Source organism: Monodelphis domestica, chromosome 3, assembly GCF_027887165.1.
Source record: "Monodelphis domestica isolate mMonDom1 chromosome 3, mMonDom1.pri, whole genome shotgun sequence".
In the NCBI taxonomy this organism is placed as follows: Eukaryota; Metazoa; Chordata; class Mammalia; order Didelphimorphia; family Didelphidae; genus Monodelphis; species Monodelphis domestica.
In genome coordinates, this window is record NC_077229.1 from 103,611,574 (window position 1) to 103,633,307 (window position 21,734).

The following is a 21,734-nucleotide window of genomic DNA, read 5'->3' on the forward strand; positions in this document are numbered from 1 at the left end:
AAGCCAGGAATGTGCTGGGAACAGTGCTTCCTTGTGAACTGCAGAAATGCCTGTAGATGAGTGGATTATATAGCTCAGGGACAATCTTTCTTTGGACAGATAGAAGAATGCAGCAGCTGGGAAGTGCTTGGATTTCCAATTCCTATGATCACTATTTTGGGGCCTGAATTTGAAATAATTCCTGACTGTGGGAAAGGCTGAGAAATGCTGTTTGCTGGAGAAATGTCCTGTCTTAAAAGGTTCACTTGCCAGCACAAGAAGCAATGAGAATAAGACTTCAGAGGCAGCTTGATCAGAAACCTAACCAAGCCTGATCATCAGCCAAAGTAAAGTTCCTTCTCACCACGGGGAGGTAGGAAACTGAGCTCTGCAGATTAGATTTATGAAAGATGAAGGATCATTATGGAGAGCTAGGGGGCTATAATGTTAAAAAAAAAAGTCCTAGAGACAGAAGTTTTGGGCTTGAGTTTGGGTTTTGACACATACTAGTTGTTTGACATTGGGGAAGTCCCTTCTTCTCTGAGTTTGTTTCCTTTTTATTATTTTTTTAAGTCTTACCTTCAGTCTTAAAGTCAATACTGTGTATTGATTCTAAGGCAAAAGAGTGGTAAGGGCTAGGCAATGGGGGTTAAGTGACTTGCTTAGGGTATACCACAAGTGTCTGAGGCCAGATTTGAACTGAGGACCTCCCATCTCTAGGTCTGGCTCTCAAATCCACTGAGTCACCCAGCTGCTTCCCTCTTTCATTTTTAAAATGTCTCCACTGCTAAGCACACATCCTAAGGAGGTCCCATATACACCAAAAAATTCACACCACTATTTTATGTGGTAGCAAAGGTAGTAGGTGGCCATTGGGGAACCAATCTAAAGAAACAAAATACATGCATATTACTATGCCCTAACAAATAAATATGAAGTATTTGAAGGAGGCCTTAAGTGAACTTGTGCCAAGTGAAATAAGAACAAGATGACAATATATACAGTAACTATAACAATGCAAAAAATGGGGAAACCCGCCCCCCCCAATACTATGTAATTATAATGAACAGGATTGGTCCTGCAAGAGAGTTGAGAAAAATGCATCTACCTTCTGTCACTACATAGTTTCAGGAGGGGACTATGGGTCTGAGATATTGCATACAAAGGCAGTATATTGGCTACTTCTGCTGACTCTTTCCTTTATTATCCATCTATATTTATCCCTTCCACACCATAGGGTTTAGGTGCACTTTGCCCCTGGGGTTTGAAAAACCCACATAAAATGTTTTGACTTTCTCTTTGTATCAGAGAAGAAGTTTGAATTTTTTTTTTTATCTTTTATAAGATGTTTATGGTACCTTATTGTAAAATTTGGGTTAAATATGTACTTCTGAATTTTTAAACTTTTTCTGTGTTGTCTGCTGGCCTTTGTGTGTCATCTGTAGCTTCTACAAAACTCCCCCAAACTTCTTATGTAATTTCTTATGCCAACCTGTGATATATTGAAATTGTTATGGTGAAAGTAGAGATATGGAAGGAATAACCACACCCACCCACCCACACCTACCTTCTCTCTCTCTCACCTTACTGTCTTAGAATCAATAGCAAGTATCAGTTCAAAGGCAGAAGAGTGGTAAGGGCTAGGCAATGGGGGTTAAGTGACTTGCCCAGGGTCACATAGCTGGGAAGTGTCTGAGGCCCCATTTGAAGCCAGGACCTCCCATCTTCAGGCCTGGATCTCTATCTGTTGAGTTACCTAGCTGCAACTTTGATTTGTCTTAAAATCTTTGATACAAGGGATGATTTTCTAGGTAGGGGAGGGGGGGAAATATATTTCGAAACAAATGTGATATAAAAACAAAAGACATCAATAAAAATAAGACAAAATTAAAAGAACAATTTTTTTTGAAGATAGAATGAGTAGGAATGGCTCCTAAAGTTTATTGTATGGTTATAGGTATAGATATACATATACATATATTTATGTATTTATATATGTGTGTATGTATAATTCAAATGGAAAGATCCTTCCAATTCTCTTTGTAAATGGTTTTTTATATGAATGACCTTTTATCAAAGGTTTTCTAAAAATATAGGAAGATTTTTTTAAACAATAAGAATAAAAGTATATTCACAGATGTTAAAAAAGAAGCTAGAACAAGATGTCAATAAATATACTATCTACCTGGCAGGGTTGTTGTGAGGAAAGAGCTCTTCAAATCTTAAAGCATTAGAGAAATGACAATTGTTCAGGAAGGATGAGTAACTCCCTTGTCTTTGAGAGGAGGAATAAATGCTGAGACGGCTCTTCCTTCATCCTTGTTAGGAATGTTATGTGTGGAGAGGCTCAGAGAATGTTAGAACTGGAAGGAACCTCACAAAACCAGCTCTGGGGATGTTGTCAGGGAGATAAGTTACAGAATTCAAAGCAAACTCTAGTCAGGTCGTGGGATATCCACTGCAATAGCAGGTTCCCTCACCATCTGGATTCTGGCTGGTGATGACTCCGCATGGGTAATTTAAACAGAGAACTAACTCTAGCCAGATTCAGCCTGTCTTGCCTCTAGGAGGAACAGGGAAGGATCCTACCTGGTCCTTGTCTCTATCCAGGGAGACTGAGAGATGTAGATTGGGGGGGATGGCAGCCAAATGTGTCCCAAAGATAGCTTCCTCTGGAATTCCCAGGTGCTCCCCCACATCCCTGGCAGTAGCACAGGTGGCAGTGGCTGTAAGGCCCAGGAAGCAGCGCACACCCAGACGCTCTCGCAACACCTGGCCAAGGAGAATGAGCAATAACTCAGAGGTGATCCCTCTCTCTGAAGAGCCCAGCCCTGGACTCTAGGTCCAGTTCTCTGAATTGGCTTCTCAGGGGGACCCCTAATCTCTGTAATTCTATCCCCCCTCCCTTGTAGTCGCCTCTTTGACCCTCCCCCATTTCCTTGGGCCCTACCTTACAAAGCCGTAGATAGCAGGGCCGGAAGTTGTGGGACCACTGGGAGAGGCAGTGAGCCTCATCGATGCAGGCAAATGCCACAGGGGGCAGCCGGGCTGCAGGTGGGAGGCAGCTGAAGCCCCCAGCCCCAACCACTGCCTCTGGGGACAACAGCAGCACCTGCACCTTGCCAGTCATCACCTGCAAGGACCCCCATCCTAGTCAGACAGACAGACAGACAGACAAGTACTTCTCCCATAGCCCTATCCCAATAGGATTTTAGGAGCCTAAGCAAGTCAAAGGACACAGGGTTTGCAGGGTTTAGGGACCACAATAACAGCACTGGGGCCAGTGACCCTCAGGGCTTCATCTTCTGGCCAGGCTGGCAGCCTGGGAAAGGAGGCACCAGCCAGCAAAGAAGCTCAGGCCAGGTCCATTTGGGGCAGAAGGCTAAAGTGCCTTTCCTTTCTAACTCACAGATTACTGACCTTCTCCATGGCTGTCTCTCTTTGCTTCCTGGTCATGTTGGAGTGAACACAGACAGCTTTTAGCCCTGGGGGCAATCCCGACACCTGTTGGCAACATAGGCTTTCAGTGGCAGAGCCTAGGGAGGGTCCTGCTTTATTCCCACCCTAGGGAAACTCAGAGGAACAGGGGCAGAGCCAAAAGTTCCTGGCCTTATACAGCTCAGTGCTTTGCTCTGTTCAGATTGACTGGTCAAATCTCAGGTTCAAAGATCCTGGGATGTGAAACAAATCAGTGGCTTGAGGCTTCCCAGCCCTCTCCTTAGGCCATGATAGGGAAGCAAAAGAAAGAGAAGCATAGACTATCCCAAGGAGCCTGCTATCCAGGTGAGATAGGTAAGATGAGGAGGTGTGAAGAGACATGCATACATTCTGAGAAATGTGGAGATGTGAGTAATGAAGAAATGACAACCAGAGGTTCTTAGCACTAGGAGGCCACTGCTAGAGAAGCAGGAGTAAGGACCAGCTGCTTATAAAAGAAGGGTCTTGAGCTGGGTTTTAAAGGAGATGAAGGTGAAGGGCATGTATTGGCCAGATTTGGGGAACCATGGCATAGCACCAATTCCTTAAGAAGTGCTCCCCCCAAGGAGGGTCTAGTTAGAGCTGTATACGAAGTTGTCAAGAGAGGAGAACCCTGGCATGGTGTCCTGGGGAAAAAGGAAGAAGCTTTCAAGAAGTGAGTGGTTTTGGGGGCAGCCAAGTGGCTCAGTGGATTGAGAATCAGGCCTAGAGATGGGAGGCCCTAGGTTCAAATCTGGCCTCAGACACTTTCTAGCTATGGGACCCTGGGCAAGTCATTTAACCTCCATCGCCTAGCCACTCTTCTGCCTTGGAACCAATACACAGTTTTGATTCTAAGATGGAAGGTAAGGGTTTAAAAAGAAAAGAGTGAGTGGTTTGGCAAGCAAGTGGAGAGACTGTCTGAAACTGGATCTGTCCTTCTCTTTGGAGATTATGTTTGTTGAGAGGTGGCTCTGCAGAGTCCCTCAAGTCAGGGCTTCCTGGAGTAAGAGCTTCGGAGGCCATGGGTATCAGGACAGGGCAGGGAGCAGACAGAAATACAGGGAACTAAAGGACACAGAAACTTCTAGGGTCCCAAAGCTGTCTGGGAGGCTCTTTCCAAGACACACAAGGTATAAGTGAGGCTGGACACCATGCAGTTTGGGTAGGGGCCTGGCTCTGGGACTCCCACCTTAGGGACAAACATTTTTGTGCTTGTGGCTCACCTGGTCATCCATAAGTGACAGCAGGGGTGACACAACCAATGTAATGCAGCAGCTGCGTTGGGCATAAAGAAGGGCTGGGAGTTGATAGCACAGGGACTTTCCCATGCCAGTGGGTAGCACGACCAGAGTGGAAAGGCCTGAAACAGACCACAAGGACCTTGTCACCTGAGGGACTGGAAAGCAACAGCCCTCAGGTCCTTATCACAAAGGCAGCAATGACCAATTATCTCTATCTGATGCCCCATCCCAAATAAGCCTCCCCTGAAACCATGTATTGTTTTCTGGATCCCCCAGTGCTATCTTAGAGTATGGCCACTTTCAGACCCAGTAAACTGTACAACCTGCTAGGTCTAGGAAGCATCTTTAGAGCCCATGGTTGCCTACTCCCAATTTATCCCTCAGGCCTCTCTGTCTGGAGAAAAAGCAGCAAAATTAAGGTTTCGGGAAGGGTCTTAGTGCCAATGTCTTCTTTGGTCAATAAATCTGAAGGGGATATTTCTTGAGAGATAGGAGCCCATGGGTCTATCTCAGTTCTGGAGCTCTTTAGTTCCAAGGAAAGGACTGCCTGGTACCAGGGAGACTCTGCCATTGAGAAGTGCTCACCAGAGAGGATCCTCATAATGGCAGCCTCTTGTCCAGGGCGGAATGTGTGGTAACCAAACCGAGTCAGAGTCTCAAACACCTCCAATGGGGTCTCTGCAAGAAACATGACATCAATAGGGCTCAAGTAATTAAACCTGACAGAGCAACCTCATCCTATAGGCACCCTGCCTTGAGGCCAAGGGGAAGAGGAAGAGAAAGGAAGAAGCATTTATATAGCATGTATTATGTGCCCAAAACTGTGCTAAGTGCTTTTCAAAGGTTATCTTATCTGATCCTCACAATCGTTCTGTGAGATAGCTGCTGTTATTATCCCCTTTTTGTTGTTGAGGAAGCTGCGACAAACAAGGTTAAGAGACTTGGCCAGGGTAACATAGCTAGAAAGTATTTGAGGCCATTAGCCAATAGGAGAGAAAAAGAAAATGATAAATAATGGAGGGGATGTGGGAATATTTGGGACCCTAATGTACTGCGGGTGGCGTTGTGAAGCAGTCCATCCATTCTGGAAGGCAATTTGGAACTATACCCAAAGGGCCATAAAACCTTACATACCCTTTGATTCAGTAATATCACTACTAAGTCTATTTCCCAAAGAGATTTTTTAAAAAAGAGGGAGAAATATATTTATCAAAATAGTTGTACATATATTAACAAACAAGGGAGAGCAGAGATCAATCAATTGGAAATGCAATTGAAAAAACTCGAAAGCGATCAAATTAAAAACCCCCAGCAGAAAACCAAATTAGAAATCCTAAAAATTAAGGGAGAAATTAATAAAATCGAAAGTGATAGAACTATTGATTTAATAAATAAGACAAGAAGCTGGTACTTTGAAAAAACAAACAAAATAGACAAAGTACTGGTCAATCTAATTAAAAAAAGGAAGGAAGAAAAGCAAATTCACAGCATTAAAGATGAAAAGGGGGACAGCACCTCCGATGAAGAGGAAATTAAGGCAATCATTAGAAATTACTTTGCCCAATTATATGGCAATAAATACACCAATTTAGGAGAAATGGATGAATATATACAAAAATACAAACTGCCTAGACTAACAGAAGAGGAAATAGAATTCTTAAATAATCCCATATCAGAAATTGAAATCCATCAAGCCATCAAAGAACTTCCTAAGAAAAAATCCCCAGGGCCTGATGGATTCACCTGTGAATTCTATCAAACATTCAGAGAACAGTTAATCCCAATACTATACAAACTATTTGACATAATAAGCAAAGAGGGAGTTCTACCAAACTCCTTTTACGACATAAACATGGTACTGATTCCAAAACCAGGCAGGTCAAAAACAGAGAAAGAAAACTATAGGCCAATCTCCCTAATGAATATAGATGCAAAAATCTTAAATAGGATACTAGCAAAAAGACTCCAGCAAGTGATCAGAAGGATCATTCACCATGATCAAGTAGGATTTATACCAGGGATGCAGGGCTGGTTCAACATTAGGAAAACCATCCACATAATTGACCACATCAACAAGCAAACTAGCAAGAACCACATGATTATCTCAATAGATGCAGAAAAAGCCTTTGATAAAATACAACACCCATTCCTACTAAAAACACTAGAAAGCATAGGAATAGAAGGGTCATTCCTAAAAATAATAAACAGTATATATCTAAAACCAACAGCTAATATCATCTGCAATGGGGATAAACTAGATGCATTCCCAATAAGATCAGGAGTGAAACAAGGATGCCCATTATCACCTCTACTATTTGACATTGTACTAGAAACACTAGCAGTAGCAATTAGAGAAGATAAAGGAATTGAAGGCATCAAAATAGGCAAGGAGGAGACTAAGTTATCACTCTTTGCGGATGACATGATGGTCTACTTAAAGAATCCTAGAGATTCAACCAAAAAGCTAATTGAAATAATCAACAACTTTAGCAAAGTTGCAGGATACAAAATAAACCCACATAAATCATCAGCTTTTCTATATATCTCCAACACAGCTCAGCAGCAAGAACTAGAAAGAGAAATCCCATTCAAAATCACCTTAGACAAAATAAAATACCTAGGAATCTATCTCCCAAGACAAACACAGGAACTATATGAACACAACTACAAAACACTCGCCACACAACTAAAACTAGACTTGAACAATTGGAAAAACATTAACTGCTCATGGATAGGACGAGCCAATATAATAAAAATGACCATCCTACCCAAACTTATTTATCTATTTAGTGCCATACCCATTGAACTACCAAAATACTTCTTCACTGATTTAGAAAAAACCATAACAAAGTTCATTTGGAAGAACAAAAGATCAAGGATATCCAGGGAAATAATGAAAAAAAACACATATGATGGGGGCCTTGCAGTCCCTGACCTAAAACTATATTACAAAGCAGCAGTCATCAAAACAATTTGGTACTGGCTAAGAAACAGAAAGGAAGATCAGTGGAATAGACTGGGGGAAAGCGACCTCAGCAAGACAGTATATGATAAACCCAAAGATCCCAGCTTTTGGGACAAAAATCCACTATTCGATAAAAACTGCTGGGAAAATTGGAAGACAGTGTGGGAGAGACTAGGAATAGATCAACACCTCACACCCTACACCAAGATAAATTCAAAATGGGTGAAAGACTTAAACATAAAGAAGGAAACCATAAGTAAATTGGGTAAACACAGAATAGTATACATGTCAGACCTTTGGGAGGGGAAAGGCTTTAAAACCAAGCAAGATATAGAAAGAATCACAAAATGTAAAATAAATAATTTTGACTACATCAAACTAGAAAGCTTTTGTACAAACAAAACCAATATAACTAAAATCAGAAGGGAAACAACAAATTGGGAAGAAATCTTCATAGAAACCTCTGACAAAGGTTTAATTACTCATATTTATAATGAGCTAAATCAATTGTACAAAAAATCAAGCCATTCTCCAATTGATAGATGGGCAAGGGAAATGGATAGGCAGTTCTCAGATAAAGAAATCAAAACTATCAACAAGCACATGAAGAAGTGTTCTACATCTCTTATAATCAGAGAGATGCAAGTCAAAACAACTCTGAGGTATCACCTCACACCTAGCAGATTGGCTAACATAACAGCAAAGGAAAGTAATGAATGCTGGAGGGGATGTGGCAATGTAGGGACATTGATTCATTGCTGGTGGAGTTGTGAACTGATCCGGCCATTCTGGAGGGCAATTTGGAACTATGCCCAAAGGGCGACAAAAGAATATCTACCCTTTGACCCAGCCATAGCACTGCTGGGTCTGTACCCCAAAGAGATAATGGACAAAAAGACTTGTACAAAAATATTCATAGCTGCGCTCTTTGTGGTGGCCCAAAACTGGAAAACGAGGGGATGCCCATCAATTGGGGAATGGCTGAACAAACTGTGGTATATGTTGGTGATGGAGTACTATTGTGCTAAAAGGAATGGTGAAGTGGAGAAGTTCCATGGAGACTGGAGCGACCTCCAGGAAGTGATGCAGAGCGAGAGGAGCAGAGCCGGGAGAGCATTGTACACAGAGACTAATACACTATGGTATAATCGAACGTAGTGGACTTCTCCATTAGTGGCGGTGTAATGTCCCTGAACAACTTGCAGGGATCCAGGAGAAAGGGACACCGTTCATGAGCAGGGGATAAACTGTGGGAGTGGAGACACCGAGAAAAAGCAGCTGCCTGAATACAGAGGTTGAGGGGACATGACAGAGGATAGACTCTAAATGAACACTCTAATGCAAATACTATCAACAAAGCAATGGGTTCAAATCAAGAAAACATCTAATGCCCAGTGGACTTACGCGTCGGCTATGGGGGGTGGGGGGGAGGAAAAGAAAATGATCTATGTCTTTAACGAATAATGCTTGGAAATGATCAAATAAAATATATTTTAAAAAAAATAGTTGTACAAAAATATTTGTAGCAGCTCTTTTAGTAGTGGCAAAGAATTGGAAATTGAGGAGGTGTCCATCAATTGGAGTATGATTGAACAAGTCGTGCTATATGATTGTGAAAAACAAGCAGAATGCATTGAGAAAAACCTGGAAAGACTTAAATGAATTTATAACAAAATGAACTGAGCAGAATCAGAAGACCAATGTATACAGTAAAGCAATACTGTTTGATGAACAAGTGTGAATGACCTGGTTATTCTTAACAATACAATGATTTAAGACAATCCTAAAGAGTCGTGATAAAAAATGCCACCCACCTCCAGAAAAAGAACTGATGGAGTCTTAATGTAGACCAAAACTTGCTATATTTCAATTTCTTTCCTTGTCACTCCCTTTTTTTTTTACTTCTACGTTTCTTTCACAAAACGACTCATCTGGTAAAATGCTTTACATGACTGCATATATCAAATCTATATCAGATTTGAGGGTAAGATACCAGGTAATGGGGAACAAGAAAGGTTTCCAGTAGGAGATGCTTCCCGAGTTCAGTCTATTATAGAAAATATAGATTCAAAGATGCAGGAAGAAAGAGGGAAAGTATTCCAGGTATGGGGGCAGTAAAAAGACATGAAGATATGAGTTGAAATATTGTGTGTGAGGGAGAAAGGCCAGCATGGAGAACAGTAATGTGTAAGAAGGCTGGAAAAAGGATGATGTGGTCAAGTTTAATCAGTTTTAAAATCTAAAGAGAGAATTTTGTAGTTGATCCTAGTGGTAACAGGGAGCCACTGTAATTAACTGAGATGGTGGATGGTTAGGTAGGGCAGGCATGGTCAGAGCTGTGTTTTAGGAAAATCATTTTGGCAGCTGTATCAGGGCAAAGAAGGGAGGCAGGAGGACCAATAATCAGGAGGTAAGTAGGGCCTAAACTAGGGTAGCAGCTATTTGAGTGGAGAAAAAAGGGCATGTGTGAGGTGTAAAGCAACAAGATTTGGTAACTGATAGGTGGACAGACATAACTAATAACGGATAGAGTTCTGGGCTTGGAATCAGGCGGACTCTTCAAGAGTTCAAATCCAGCCAAAGACCCTAGGCAAGTCACTTAACTCTGTTTGCCTCAGTTTTCTCATCTGTAAAATGAACTAGAAAATGAAATGGCAAATCATTCTAGTATCTTTGCCAAGAAAACCTCAAAACAGAGGTCACAAAGAGTTGGACAAAATTGAATGACAACAACAAAAATACTTGGGGGGGAAGAAAAAATGAGGATGATACCTTAAGAAAATTAGGGAAAGGTGAGTTTAGAGGGAAGACGAGTTCTTTTGAACATGTTAGGCTTAAAATGCTTATAGAACATCTATTTCAAAATGTCCCATAAGCAGGTAGTGATGAGGGACAGAAGATTAGGAGAGAGACCAGCTCTGCAAACATCAATCTGAGAAAACAGTAGAAAGAGAAGGGAACCCAGGTGGGGGGTGTAAACCTTAAAATTTCTTAGACTTATAAATGTTGGAAATTTCACCATTGGGAAATTTCATACTTGGAAAATTTCTTACTGATAGTCTATTGGAATGTGAACCCCATTGGCATGGGAGGTTCCTCCTCCTCCCTTCTTAAGATTACTTTAGGACAGAAACCTTTTGCTGAACAATGGAAAGGGCTGCAACATAGGTCAAAATTTAATTATTCCAATCTCCACCCTACTCAGGGTAACAGGATTTAGGAAGGGCTGCAGCATAGATCAAAATTTAATTATTCCAATCTCCACCCTACTCAGGGTAACAGGATTTAGGAAGGGCTGTAGCAAAGGATCAAGATTTAATTATTTGAGAATATGACCTTCAACAGACATGTGCAAAGCCACAGACCTCTGGGCGGTCCTGGGTTAAGCTAGAGCCACCATTGGCACAGGGAAGACATGGACAGTGATTGGTAGATGTGAGAACTGAGGGGAGGGAACTTGGATGGTTTCCTTAAAGAGAGAGGGGTCTGAGGACTGAGGGGAGTTGGTTGGAGAGTTTTGGCTCTGAGTTGGTTGGAGAGGTGTTGGCTCTGAAGGAAGCTGGAGGTGGAGGCCCCTGAGACTGTTTCTCCATTTTGGTCACGTGAGTAATAGGGACTGATCTCTTTTCTTTGCCTCAGCTATCTAAGGGCTTGGGCCTTTTGGCCCAGCCAAAACAGAAGGGGTATTTAAGCCCTATTCCCTTCTCTCCCCTTTCTCTCTCCCTCTCTCTCTCTATCTCTAATTCCTTTCTTCCTCCTGTTTTGTAATTAAACTCTATAAAAGGTTGACTGCTGACTTGAGTTTTCAGTTAGGAATTACATAGCTGAATTCCTTGGCGACCTTAAATTAATATATATCAGTCTTTTAAAGTGATTTCCTTCCCACAGGGGTACAGTTAGGTGGCACGATGAGAGTAATGATTCTGCAAAGAAGACTGAGAAGGGGCCAAAAGAGAGTAAATTGGCAGGAGCTGAACCAAGAGGGAGTGATGTCACCAAAACCCAAAGAGGAGGAAGTGCCTAGGAAGAGACAGCAGTGCTAAATGCCACAGACATCGAGAAGGATGAGGACTGAGAAGAGGCCATCAGACTCTGCAATTCAGAGATCACTAGGAACTTTGGAGAGAACAGTTCCAGCAGAGTGCTGAATGGCACTCTGGGTCAGATGGCACAGGGTTCTGAAGAGACTGAAAGATGAGGAGAGAAACAAGGGGCAAAAAAAGCTTTTTTTAAAGGAGTTCAGCTAAGAAAGGGAAGAGAGATACAGAATAGTAGATAAGGGGGGAGACAGGATCTAATGAGGGATTTTTCAGGATGGGGGAAGAAACTCAAAGTGATTTACTGCAAAGAGAACAGACTTGGTGTCTTGGGTTTGAATATAATTCGTGGGTTCCTTCAATTAGCAGCCATGTAGTTCTGGGTAAATTACCTCACTTATATGAATCTTTGGTTTCCTCATCCATGAAAGAGAGTTAATGATTCTGGGTACACCAGGAAATTGCTAATAATAAAAGCTAATATTTACTTAGTGATTTAAGGTTTGCAAAGCACTGTACAAATATTAGCTCGCTTTGTCCTCACAATAGCTCTGAGAGGTACATGCTGTGATTATGTCCATTTTACAGGTGAGGAAACTGAGGCAAAGTAACTTGCCTAGGGTCACAGCTACTGTGAACATAGTTGAAGCCACAGCCCACAGCACCACCTAGTGGCCACTGTGGTTGTGACAATTGAGTCAGAGTGTCTTCCCAAGAGTGCTTCATGAGTGCATCGTGCTGTGCAGCTGTGGGCCCTGGATGGAATGCAGCCTGCCCTTCAGTGCCTCCGTGGCCACCACAGATGCAGAGAGAACATCACATCATCCTCTCTATTCTGCAGCCTACAAATGCTATATATCTTACCTGCCACTTGCCCAGAAGGCCCCAAGCCATACAATGGCTCCACGGCAGAGGGAAGCTCAGGGGCTTTGCACTCAGGCCCCTTTGGGGGCACTGGCTCTTCTGGCTGAGATTGCCTGCTCCACTTCTTACTCTCTGGGATAGAGGAGAGGACAAGAGAGATAGCTTTAAGCACAGAGCAAGCTACCTTTGGAAGCCAACTCTCCAAACCAGGGTTATTCCTTTAGGAAAAGTCACAGACACACAGGCCTACAATCCCCAAAGCCCAGGATGTGCCACAGGGGGAAGAGGCACTGAGAGAGGGCACTCCCCTTAGGCTAAGAGCCCTCCCAGCCTGGAAAATCCCCATAGAGAAAGGAATACAGAAATTCACACCTCTGGTCCATGGACCCACAACCCTGGATCCCTGATAGGGTAGGGACAGAGGGGGCATAAGGCTCTGGGCTCCTGAATGAATCCTGATTTTGGGGGACTAAAGAGGCCAACTAAGGCCTCCCTCCTCCTCCCCTTTCCCCTCCAGGTACCACAAACAGCTCACCAAGGACCCTGCAGGCAGCAGAACTGACTCTCTGGGCCACCTCCTCCAGCGTGGGAAGGGGGGGCTCTTCCTCCTCCTGCTCTTCTAAGGTCTTACTGTCTCCCTCCTCAGAAGACTGGTGAGAAGTGAGAGCTGCAGGGGAAGGAATGACCTGCAGCACTTCCTCCACCTTCCCTTTAAGCTCTACCCCCCACCCCCATACCCACCCTCTAACACTATAGTCTCCAAACTTTTTGTGCACTCTTATCAATTAAAAAATATTTTTGAGCAAGAACCCTCAATGTACATATATTTACAAATCAGACAAATATATATTGTGAAATCCATCCTGTTCTGTCCAAACCAGAAATGGGGGCACAGGGGTATGGGGCTTTTACTCACTGGTCACTGTCCCCAAGGGCAAAGCCTACCCTTTTGAGGGTACCTGCCATAGCCAAGAGGTGATGTGGGGCAGAAGGTTGGAAGGAGGAAGGAAGGAGATTTTTCCCCCCAGTGATTAAAACTGCCTGGAAGAACTGAATGTAAGGGAAGAAGAGAGAAGGATTTAGAGGATTCACAGCAAGTCAGGGTCTAGAGTGGGAGGGGTGTGTGTGGGGCAGTATAGGTACTGTTGCAGGGAGGGCAAGAATCAGATCATCTTCCCACCCTCTGGTGGATGGCACACTGTCGGGTAAGGCCTCTGCCTCTGCTTGGAAGACAACTGCTTTTCTGGCACAAACCCAAGGTCTGCTTCTCCTCCTGAAAACGTTCCCAGGTAGGTCATGATAGGACACAGGGCAAGGGTTCCTACTGCTGTACTGCCAAAGGAAGGAGGTGGCCTGCCTTCTGCCTTCTCTTCTGTACAATGAGAAAAGGTCCTTATATATTCCTTCTAGTTTTGGCATGCCGAGGACTATTGTACATCCATGTCTAATGCACTAGCCTATCATGTTCCCTAAATGAACTAGATTGTAAATCCCCAAGGGCAGAAATCATGTCTTGATATGTGTCACCCTTGCCTTTTATCCTAGTAACTAACACATAAGTAAGGCAGTATAATGTCCAAAGAAAAATGGACTTGGAAATATGAGGCCTAGGTTTGAGTCCTGGGTCAGGACTAGCTGCGTGACCACTGATAAGCCATCTCCTCTCCGAGCCTCAGGTTCCTTTATCTGTAAAATGCAAAAGAAAATCCTAGCACCATTTGCCTCATGGGCTAATTTTAAGAAAAACAGAAATAGGAATTATTACCATTATAGAACAAGCACTTGCTGAATTGAACTGAACTCGCCCTGCCCATGCCCAGCTCAGAGCCAGCCTCTTCCCAGGACAGCCTCCTGTGGCTGGAACATGGGCTTCCTTCACAAAGAGCCTCTGCCCTTAGACAGCAGAAAGAATGGGAATGAGTGACTATTCCAGATCAGAATTTAACCAGACCTGGCAGAGGCACCCCTGTGCAGTCCTGCCTTGGCACTCCCTGTTACCTCTTCCAGGGCACTGTGAAGCCCAATGCCCAGCGCCTCCACATCTGAAGCAGGATTCTTTACCCCGACCTCTGGACCAGCCACCCCCAAACTGCTCGCCTTTCATCTGCCACTTCTTCTTCCATATCTGCAGGTGAGGAGACATGAGTGAGATAAATCTAAGCCTGCCATACTGCCAATACCTCTGGAACATAGTTATTCTTAAGATACACCAAGGCTTAATCTCCAATGAGGTGGCCATATACCCTTGTATCTCCAGCCTCTCTGAATGGGTATGAACTGAGGACAGTGGTTTACCCAGGGTCAGAAATAGAGGCTAAGGACCCCTTACCTGCTTACGGAGGTGTTTACCCCTCAGAACAAAGCCCTTAGCATAACATTTCTTCTTTAAGTTGAGACGTACAAAGTTACCATTGGCCTTGGAGAATGTCCTGAAAAAGACCCAAAGTTCAGTGACTGAGGAGCTCTGCCACCTCTGGAGCACAGTTTTCCAACCAATCTTAGTGGACCCTGCTTCTTGCTGAACCTTGGGCCCTGAGACAGTGATCACTGTGGTTGGAAGTCTGTCTCCCCAACTTAACCTGTGAACAGTACCTGGGGGCTTTGGCCCCAGTGACAGTCTTGGCCATCCTCTCCACGACCATTTCTCCCAGAAGGTCTTCCTTGGGGATCTCCAGAGCTGCCACTCTCCCAGACTCCCTGGTATGCTCCCCATTAGACTCTGGTGCAGACTCGCTCCTGAGCTTCTTCTTCTTGGTACCAATTTTCTGGTGCTTCAGAGTTCTATCTTGGCTTTCATCCCTCTGTCTCTTCTGAGTGAGATTTCTCTGCAATGTTCTGACCTCACTCATTGAAGGGGCATCTTCCTTCTCAGGGAGGCTGCCAAAGACTGGCTTTGTTGTCAGGGTCTCAGGCAGTGAAGCATCACTGAAACCATCACCATCGTTAAAGACTGATCTCAGATCTGTCTTAGCAGAGTGCTGGGATTCTGTGCATTTCTTTTCTGGACAAGGTTCTTGGACCTCTGATAATGAGCTCAGGGAACTGGAGTGTTCTAACCTCTCTGGCTTCTCTTTGGCCTCATCCTGGCACCTCTGCAACCAGCCAGGATCCAGGGAGCTCAGTCTCTGGCCCAGGGTGTGTTGTAACTGCTTCAGTTTCCCAAGCTGGGGAATGAACTTTGGTCCACAGCTCCAGGTAGGTATGGAAGGCTTAAGCATGACAACATCTCCTTCACAGGAACTGGGTATGACTTCTGGTGGAGCAAAGGGAACCGACAAATGAGATTTGGGTGATGGGCATGTCTTTGGCTGCTGTCTGCATGGAAGCCGAGGTATCCGGCCTGAGGAGGGTCCTACCTATGAAAGGGAAGAAGTGCCTCAGTTTCCTTTCCATACCCAAAAAGGACAGTCCTTTGATTTCATAATCATACCAACTCCAATCCTTTCAACAATTCTATCTGACCGAGGCCATGACCCCTCCTACTACCATCCTGAGAGGATTCAGAGACCTATTCAGGACCAGAAATATCCATCAAGAAAGAAATCAGGCCAGATATATCAGTGTATTTTTTTTTAAATCCTTACCTTCCATCTTAGAATCAATACTATGTATTGGTTCTAAAGCAGAAGATAGGTAAGGGCTAGGCAATGGGGGCTAAGTGACTTGCCCAGGGTCACCTAGTTAGGAAGTGTCTGAGGCCAGATTTGAATCTAGGACCGCCTGTCTCTGGGCCTGACTCTCAATTCACTGAGCCACTCAGCTGCCATCTGATACATCAGTATATTATTGATGTACTATGGGTGAAAACTTGGTAAGAGAAAAGTTTGGAGTATGCTGTGAAGATCCAATTACTGAAAAATTTCATAGTTTCTTTCTCCCTAGTCCAGTGTTTTGGCCAATCATTCCTCCGCACTCCCACCTTCTACAAACTTCTAAGTCATAGTATGTTGTCATAAACTCCTTCCTTCCTGGGTTCCCCCAAAACACACCTGCAGGGCAGCTTTTAGGTTAGACTTAAGCTTCTTCCCATAGCACTGTGAAGGCACCTGGAGGATGGCCGTCTGGGTGGGCAGTGGTGGCTTGGTCATATTCCTGTTCAGATGTGCACCCCAGAAATCCAGTTCTGGTGTCTGCTGAGAGGAGACAGAGAAGAAAACAGGCTGAAGTCAAAGCAAGGTGGTTGGAGAAAGAGTTGGCAAGGTGAAACTGCAGAGGAGGCTCTCCCCCTGAGAGAGGCTGAGTGCGGTATGGAATGACAGCCTAGGTAGTGGACAATATGTGCATCCCACTCAATCACAGATCTGGGTCCAGCTTCTAGCTCTGCCACTCCTTAGCTCTGTGTCCTTGGCGAAAGAAATCCTGAGCCCTCTCTCTAGGTCTCAGTTTCCCCATATGTAACAATCCGGCCTGTAGTTGCTATATAAATTTTCCTGTGGGTTATAACTTGAGAAGGAGAAGGGAGCCTGAGGGAAACGGATGATAAATGAAGACTCAAAGACAAGTAAAAGATATGGGGAGAGGCGCTATCTCCTTATAATGTCTTCCTTGGATAATCAATTAAAGGAAAACATGAGAAATAAGAAAACACGTGGGAGTAAGAACTCCTAGATAGAAAGCATGTGAGCGACAGTGTCGCTAGGACAGATAAGAAGAAATTAGGAGAAAGAACTCCGAGGATCCAGGAATCAAGAGAGAGAATAGCGCTCCCTACCCCAGCATTTATTGTGGATTGAGAGGTGATCAATGAATACGTAACATAGCACAGGTCTTAACATTGGTTGAATAGACAATGACAAGATCAGAGGAGGTGGAGATTCCCCTGACATGCGCTTTTCAAAGGAATGTGGTTTGACCAGGTGAGAGCTAAGCCTTTGTGGCGGCTCAGGAATTCTGTTGCCCTTTGGACTGTAGCTTCTTATACAAAGATCATTAACTGATCTGACCCAGTATCTGATAAATGAATATATATATAATACAATATCAATACGTCAACCATACTTCCCAGATGCCAACATGCCTGGTATGCTACACCATATATAAAACAAGATGGCTGGATGTGATCAAAAGTCTTTTCGAGTTTGAAAACATCCTGCAAGTCTGTGGCTAAAAAGGGAGACCCTTGTGTTTGGGAAGCAGGTCTATGCACCATATGAAGAAGGCTAAGAGTGCCTTAGAACCTCACCCCTACTCCTAAGCAGACCTAAAACCCTCTTACAGGACCAAAGTTAGTCACAGAGGGGAAGAAGCATCTTAACAGCACCCTACTGCCATATTTAAGGGTGAGATGGCCTTGGAGGCTGCTTCCTATTTTAAGACTGAGATCCTACAATTCTATTATTCCTCAGGTGCCCTTTGAACATAGCAAAGAACATAAGAAAGGGGAAAGAAAGATATAATCATGTTTGAAGGTCACTTTTTGTCTTTCTAAGCTTCAGTCTTCCTGTCTGTAAAATCCAATTGAATCAACACTCATTTAAAACAGGAAGGGGCAGCTGTATAGCACAGTGTATAAAGCACTAGGCCTGGACCTGGAGGACCTCGCCTCAGACATTTCTTAGTTGTGTGATCCTGGGCAGGTCACTTAACCCCATTTGCCTAGCCCTTGCCTTTTGTGTCTAAGAGTTACTAAGACCAAAAGTAAGGGTTAAAAAAAGAAAATCTCTCAATGGTAAGCTGCATGCAATGTTGCCAGGATGGAAACTGGCAGCAGCCTATCACTCACTAATGGTGACCTACATAGTAGCAGGGATATAAAAGGACCAGAAAAGGAGGTCAGCTGGAAACAGATGGCTTGCCTGCCTGCCATCTTTGTGTCTGCAAAATATTGAAAGAACTAGAGAGGCCTCCCATGTATTAGGTAGATTCTTTGTGACAGATTCATAGGATAGTCAAAAACCACATTTGATAAAAAGGTACAGATGGGTTGCAATCTGCGCCAGTGGAGAGCATGCCCATAATAATGAGAGCATGGCTCACTCTACCAAAGTATCAGAGAGAACCCTCCCTATCTATATCTCCAAGTGGTATGGGAAGGAACAAATGAGATCCTGAATGGAAAAGTGTTTTATGAACCATAAAGGGCCATAGCAATGTAAGAAAGGAGGATTCAGGTTAATTAGAGAAGCATATGGTAGAAGAGAATGGAAACCCAGGTGAGCTGGGAGTTTACACTGGAGTGGGAGGAGAAGGAGACTGTAGCCCAAGTCACCAGCTGGGATCCTTTGAAAGCATCAAGATGAACCAAAGGCCACAGCTGGCTGTCCCTCTACCAGTCTTCTGGGACTCCAGCATAGACAGGGCAGAGAACAAATAAGTTGATTATTCACTGCCTTAGCAGCTCAGCACTCAACCCTTTTCTCAAGCTCTCTCTATGCCTACAATCCTTTCCCTCCTCGCCTCTACCTCCTGGTTTTCTTCAAGTCTCAGCTAAAATTCTCCTTTCTGCAAGAAGCCTTTCCCAGGTTTCATTCATTTTAGTTTAGTCTTTAATTGAGCCTTCCCTGCAAGAATATCCCCAATTTACACCACATATATATTGTTCATAGATAGTTGTTTGAATATTGTTTCCCCTATTAGATTGTGAGTCCCTAGACAGCACTGTTTGACCCCTGTTTCTGCTTTGTATCCTTAGGCCTAGCCCAATGCCTCGCACACAGTAGGTGTTTAATAAATGCTAGCTGACTAAGAGAAAGAAGGAATAAAAGGTCAAAGGCTTGTAGTTTGCATGGAAGGCTTCTTCTCCCTTTATACAATGAACATTTTCTTTTGACTTAGAATGCATTGGATATGGCCAGCACTATAAAGGATAAAATTGATTATATTTAAGCAAAGAAGTAAAAATTTGCTATTGATTCCCTGGGAGTTATTCTTGAATCAACTATATATGTACATTCAGATCACTTATATGTCAGAACTAAGATCAAGATTAGTTATAAACTAGCAAGTAAATAAACAAAACAAAAATTAATGAGCAAAGAGATATGGCACACAACCAAAACAAATCAATCCTGAAAGAATCAAGTATATAATTAATAATCAGAAATGAGAAAGACATGACACCAATGATAAAAATTTCATCTAGAAGTTTAAACAACACAAATTGCAACAAGGAGACCAAGAGCCCAAAAAGTACCTCTGTCAGCACATATCTGACCTAACTGGCCAAATGGAGAGGAATGGCTGCCAAAAGCAACACTGAGTTAGAATAAAAAGCCTTACAAAGAAGAAAGATGGGCAGTTGTGACGCATGTCCTTTCATAAAGCAGAAAGAATTCTAGAGTTTAGCTAAAAACCAGTTTAAAGAAAGCACAGCAAAATATCCAACTAAGCAAAGAAACCTCAAGAGATTTCAAACATGAAAATGGAAGGACCATAAAGAGAAGGAAAATGGAAATGTGTACAAATCATTATAACTTATATAATAATCTTTTTATATATATATACAAATTATATATAATCTTTTTTTTCACCAAGGAGGGTGGAAACACTGTGCTTGGACACTTATAAGGGAGTTGTGGAAATAAGACTAAAAAGAACAAAAGGGAAAAGCAGATCTTTTGGACCAAATACATATAAAAGAAATCTGTGCTAGAGGCAACACAATTCTGAAGTCATCAAGCAACTGACAGTGAAGGAAGGAAAAACATCAAAAGTGTTGAAAAAACTTTGGTTCTCATTAACAATGAAAAAAACTGATGAGAAAATCACTGACCTTTTTATTGGTACACAATCTTAATGAGTAGTATGGTGAATTGAGGGCACATTCCAAGAGGGCAGGAGCAGGGAACCATCCAGGCTCTCATGAGTGATACTCAAAAATGGATACTATGCATTTTTAACATTTCATAATTAACTTAAAATGTAGGGGATAAGTTTCTGTCATGTTTATTGTTTGTTGATTATGAAAAACCACTTCATTCATTAGAACAAAATGTCACCTTAGAGATTCTTTTTCAACAATGTGTCTCTCATCTTGACATCAAATTTATTCTTGAAAGATAAAACAGAAATAACCCTGTTCAGCAATCCTCTGATCATAAATATCAGGAGAGGTATAAAATAGGGAGAATATCAAAGACATTCACCACTGTGATGGAGAAGATTTTGTCCAAAGACCAAGTTGAAGAGGGATTACCCATTTATGGTGAGATCCTCAAGATGTTCCTGTGGCCAGTGACAATGTACTGACTGAAACAAACAAACCCTGGGACAATGTAGAACCTCCTGAAATCTGACCATTTACATAGGAAACACCAAGAGAGGCCCAAACACACACACACACACACACACACACCACACACTCTCTCTCTCTCTCTCTCTCTCTCTCTCTCTCTCTCTCTCTCTCTCTCTCTCTCTCTCTCTCCTTTATACTCTCTTCTTAATCTCATTAGTTTTTCTGGACTTGATTATTATCTCTATGTTGAAACTTCTCAGATCTATTTATACAGCTCTAATTTTTCTCCTATCTCCACCTGACCTTTAGACACCTCAAATTGGATGTCAAACTTAAACTCAATTCATTATCTTTCTTCCCAAGTCCTCCCCATTTCCTAACTACCCTATGAATTTGAAGGCACCACCAGACCAGACTCCCTGTCACCCAAGTATACAACCTAAGTGTCATTCTGGACTCCTCACTCTCACTCCCCATATTGAATTTATTGCTGTCTTGATGCTACCTTCAGAACATCTCTTGTACCCTGCCTCTTCTCTCCTGACACCGTCACCCTCATCACTTCATGTCTGGACTATTGCAATAACCTGCTGGTGGGTCTCTCTGTATCTAGGCTCTCCTCAGTCCAGTCCATTCTTTACTGGGCTGTCAAAGTGGTCTTCCTAATGCAAAGTTCTGATCAAGTCACCTTTCTACAGGATAAATTCCAGGAGTTCTTTATTTCCTCAGGATCAAATATTAATCTTTTTTTTACCTTAAAAGCCCTTCATTAATCCAGCCCCACTCTATCTCTTCAGTATTCTTTACTACTTCCCAGGGTTGTGAAAAAGATCAAATAAATTAATAATTGTAAAGCACTTATCATAGTGGCACACAGTAAGCACTAGATAAGTGTTAGCTATTATTATCATTATTATTATTATATTACTTCATAGTTAACCAAATGTAACTTAATTCCAATAATTAAAAAAAAAAGAATAGGCTGAAGCAGCTAGGTGACTCAATAGATAGAGAAC

At 42.9% G+C, this 21,734-nt stretch overlaps 1 protein-coding gene across 4 annotated transcripts in view; it reads right to left on the reverse strand.

Moving 5' to 3' along the window:
* RECQL4 (RecQ like helicase 4) overlaps positions 1-21,734 on the reverse strand; it is a 45,142-nt gene that overhangs the window by 14,333 nt on the left and 9,075 nt on the right. For 3 of the 4 annotated variants that reach the window (XM_007488805.2, XM_007488806.3, XM_056822897.1), the window contains 11 exons: positions 16,535-16,678; positions 15,138-15,901; positions 14,875-14,974; positions 14,544-14,670; positions 13,081-13,212; positions 12,546-12,677; positions 5,265-5,357; positions 4,662-4,798; positions 3,400-3,483; positions 2,930-3,112; positions 2,569-2,751 (listed from right to left, as the gene is read on the reverse strand). In XM_007488805.2, coding sequence (XP_007488867.1) covers positions 2,569-2,751; positions 2,930-3,112; positions 3,400-3,483; positions 4,662-4,798; positions 5,265-5,357; positions 12,546-12,677; positions 13,081-13,212; positions 14,544-14,670; positions 14,875-14,974; positions 15,138-15,901; positions 16,535-16,678 — 2,079 coding nt within the window. The remainder of the gene's footprint in view (positions 1-2,568; positions 2,752-2,929; positions 3,113-3,399; positions 3,484-4,661; positions 4,799-5,264; positions 5,358-12,545; positions 12,678-13,080; positions 13,213-14,543; positions 14,671-14,874; positions 14,975-15,137; positions 15,902-16,534; positions 16,679-21,734) is intronic. The other variant, XM_007488807.2, reaches the window with a different exon arrangement.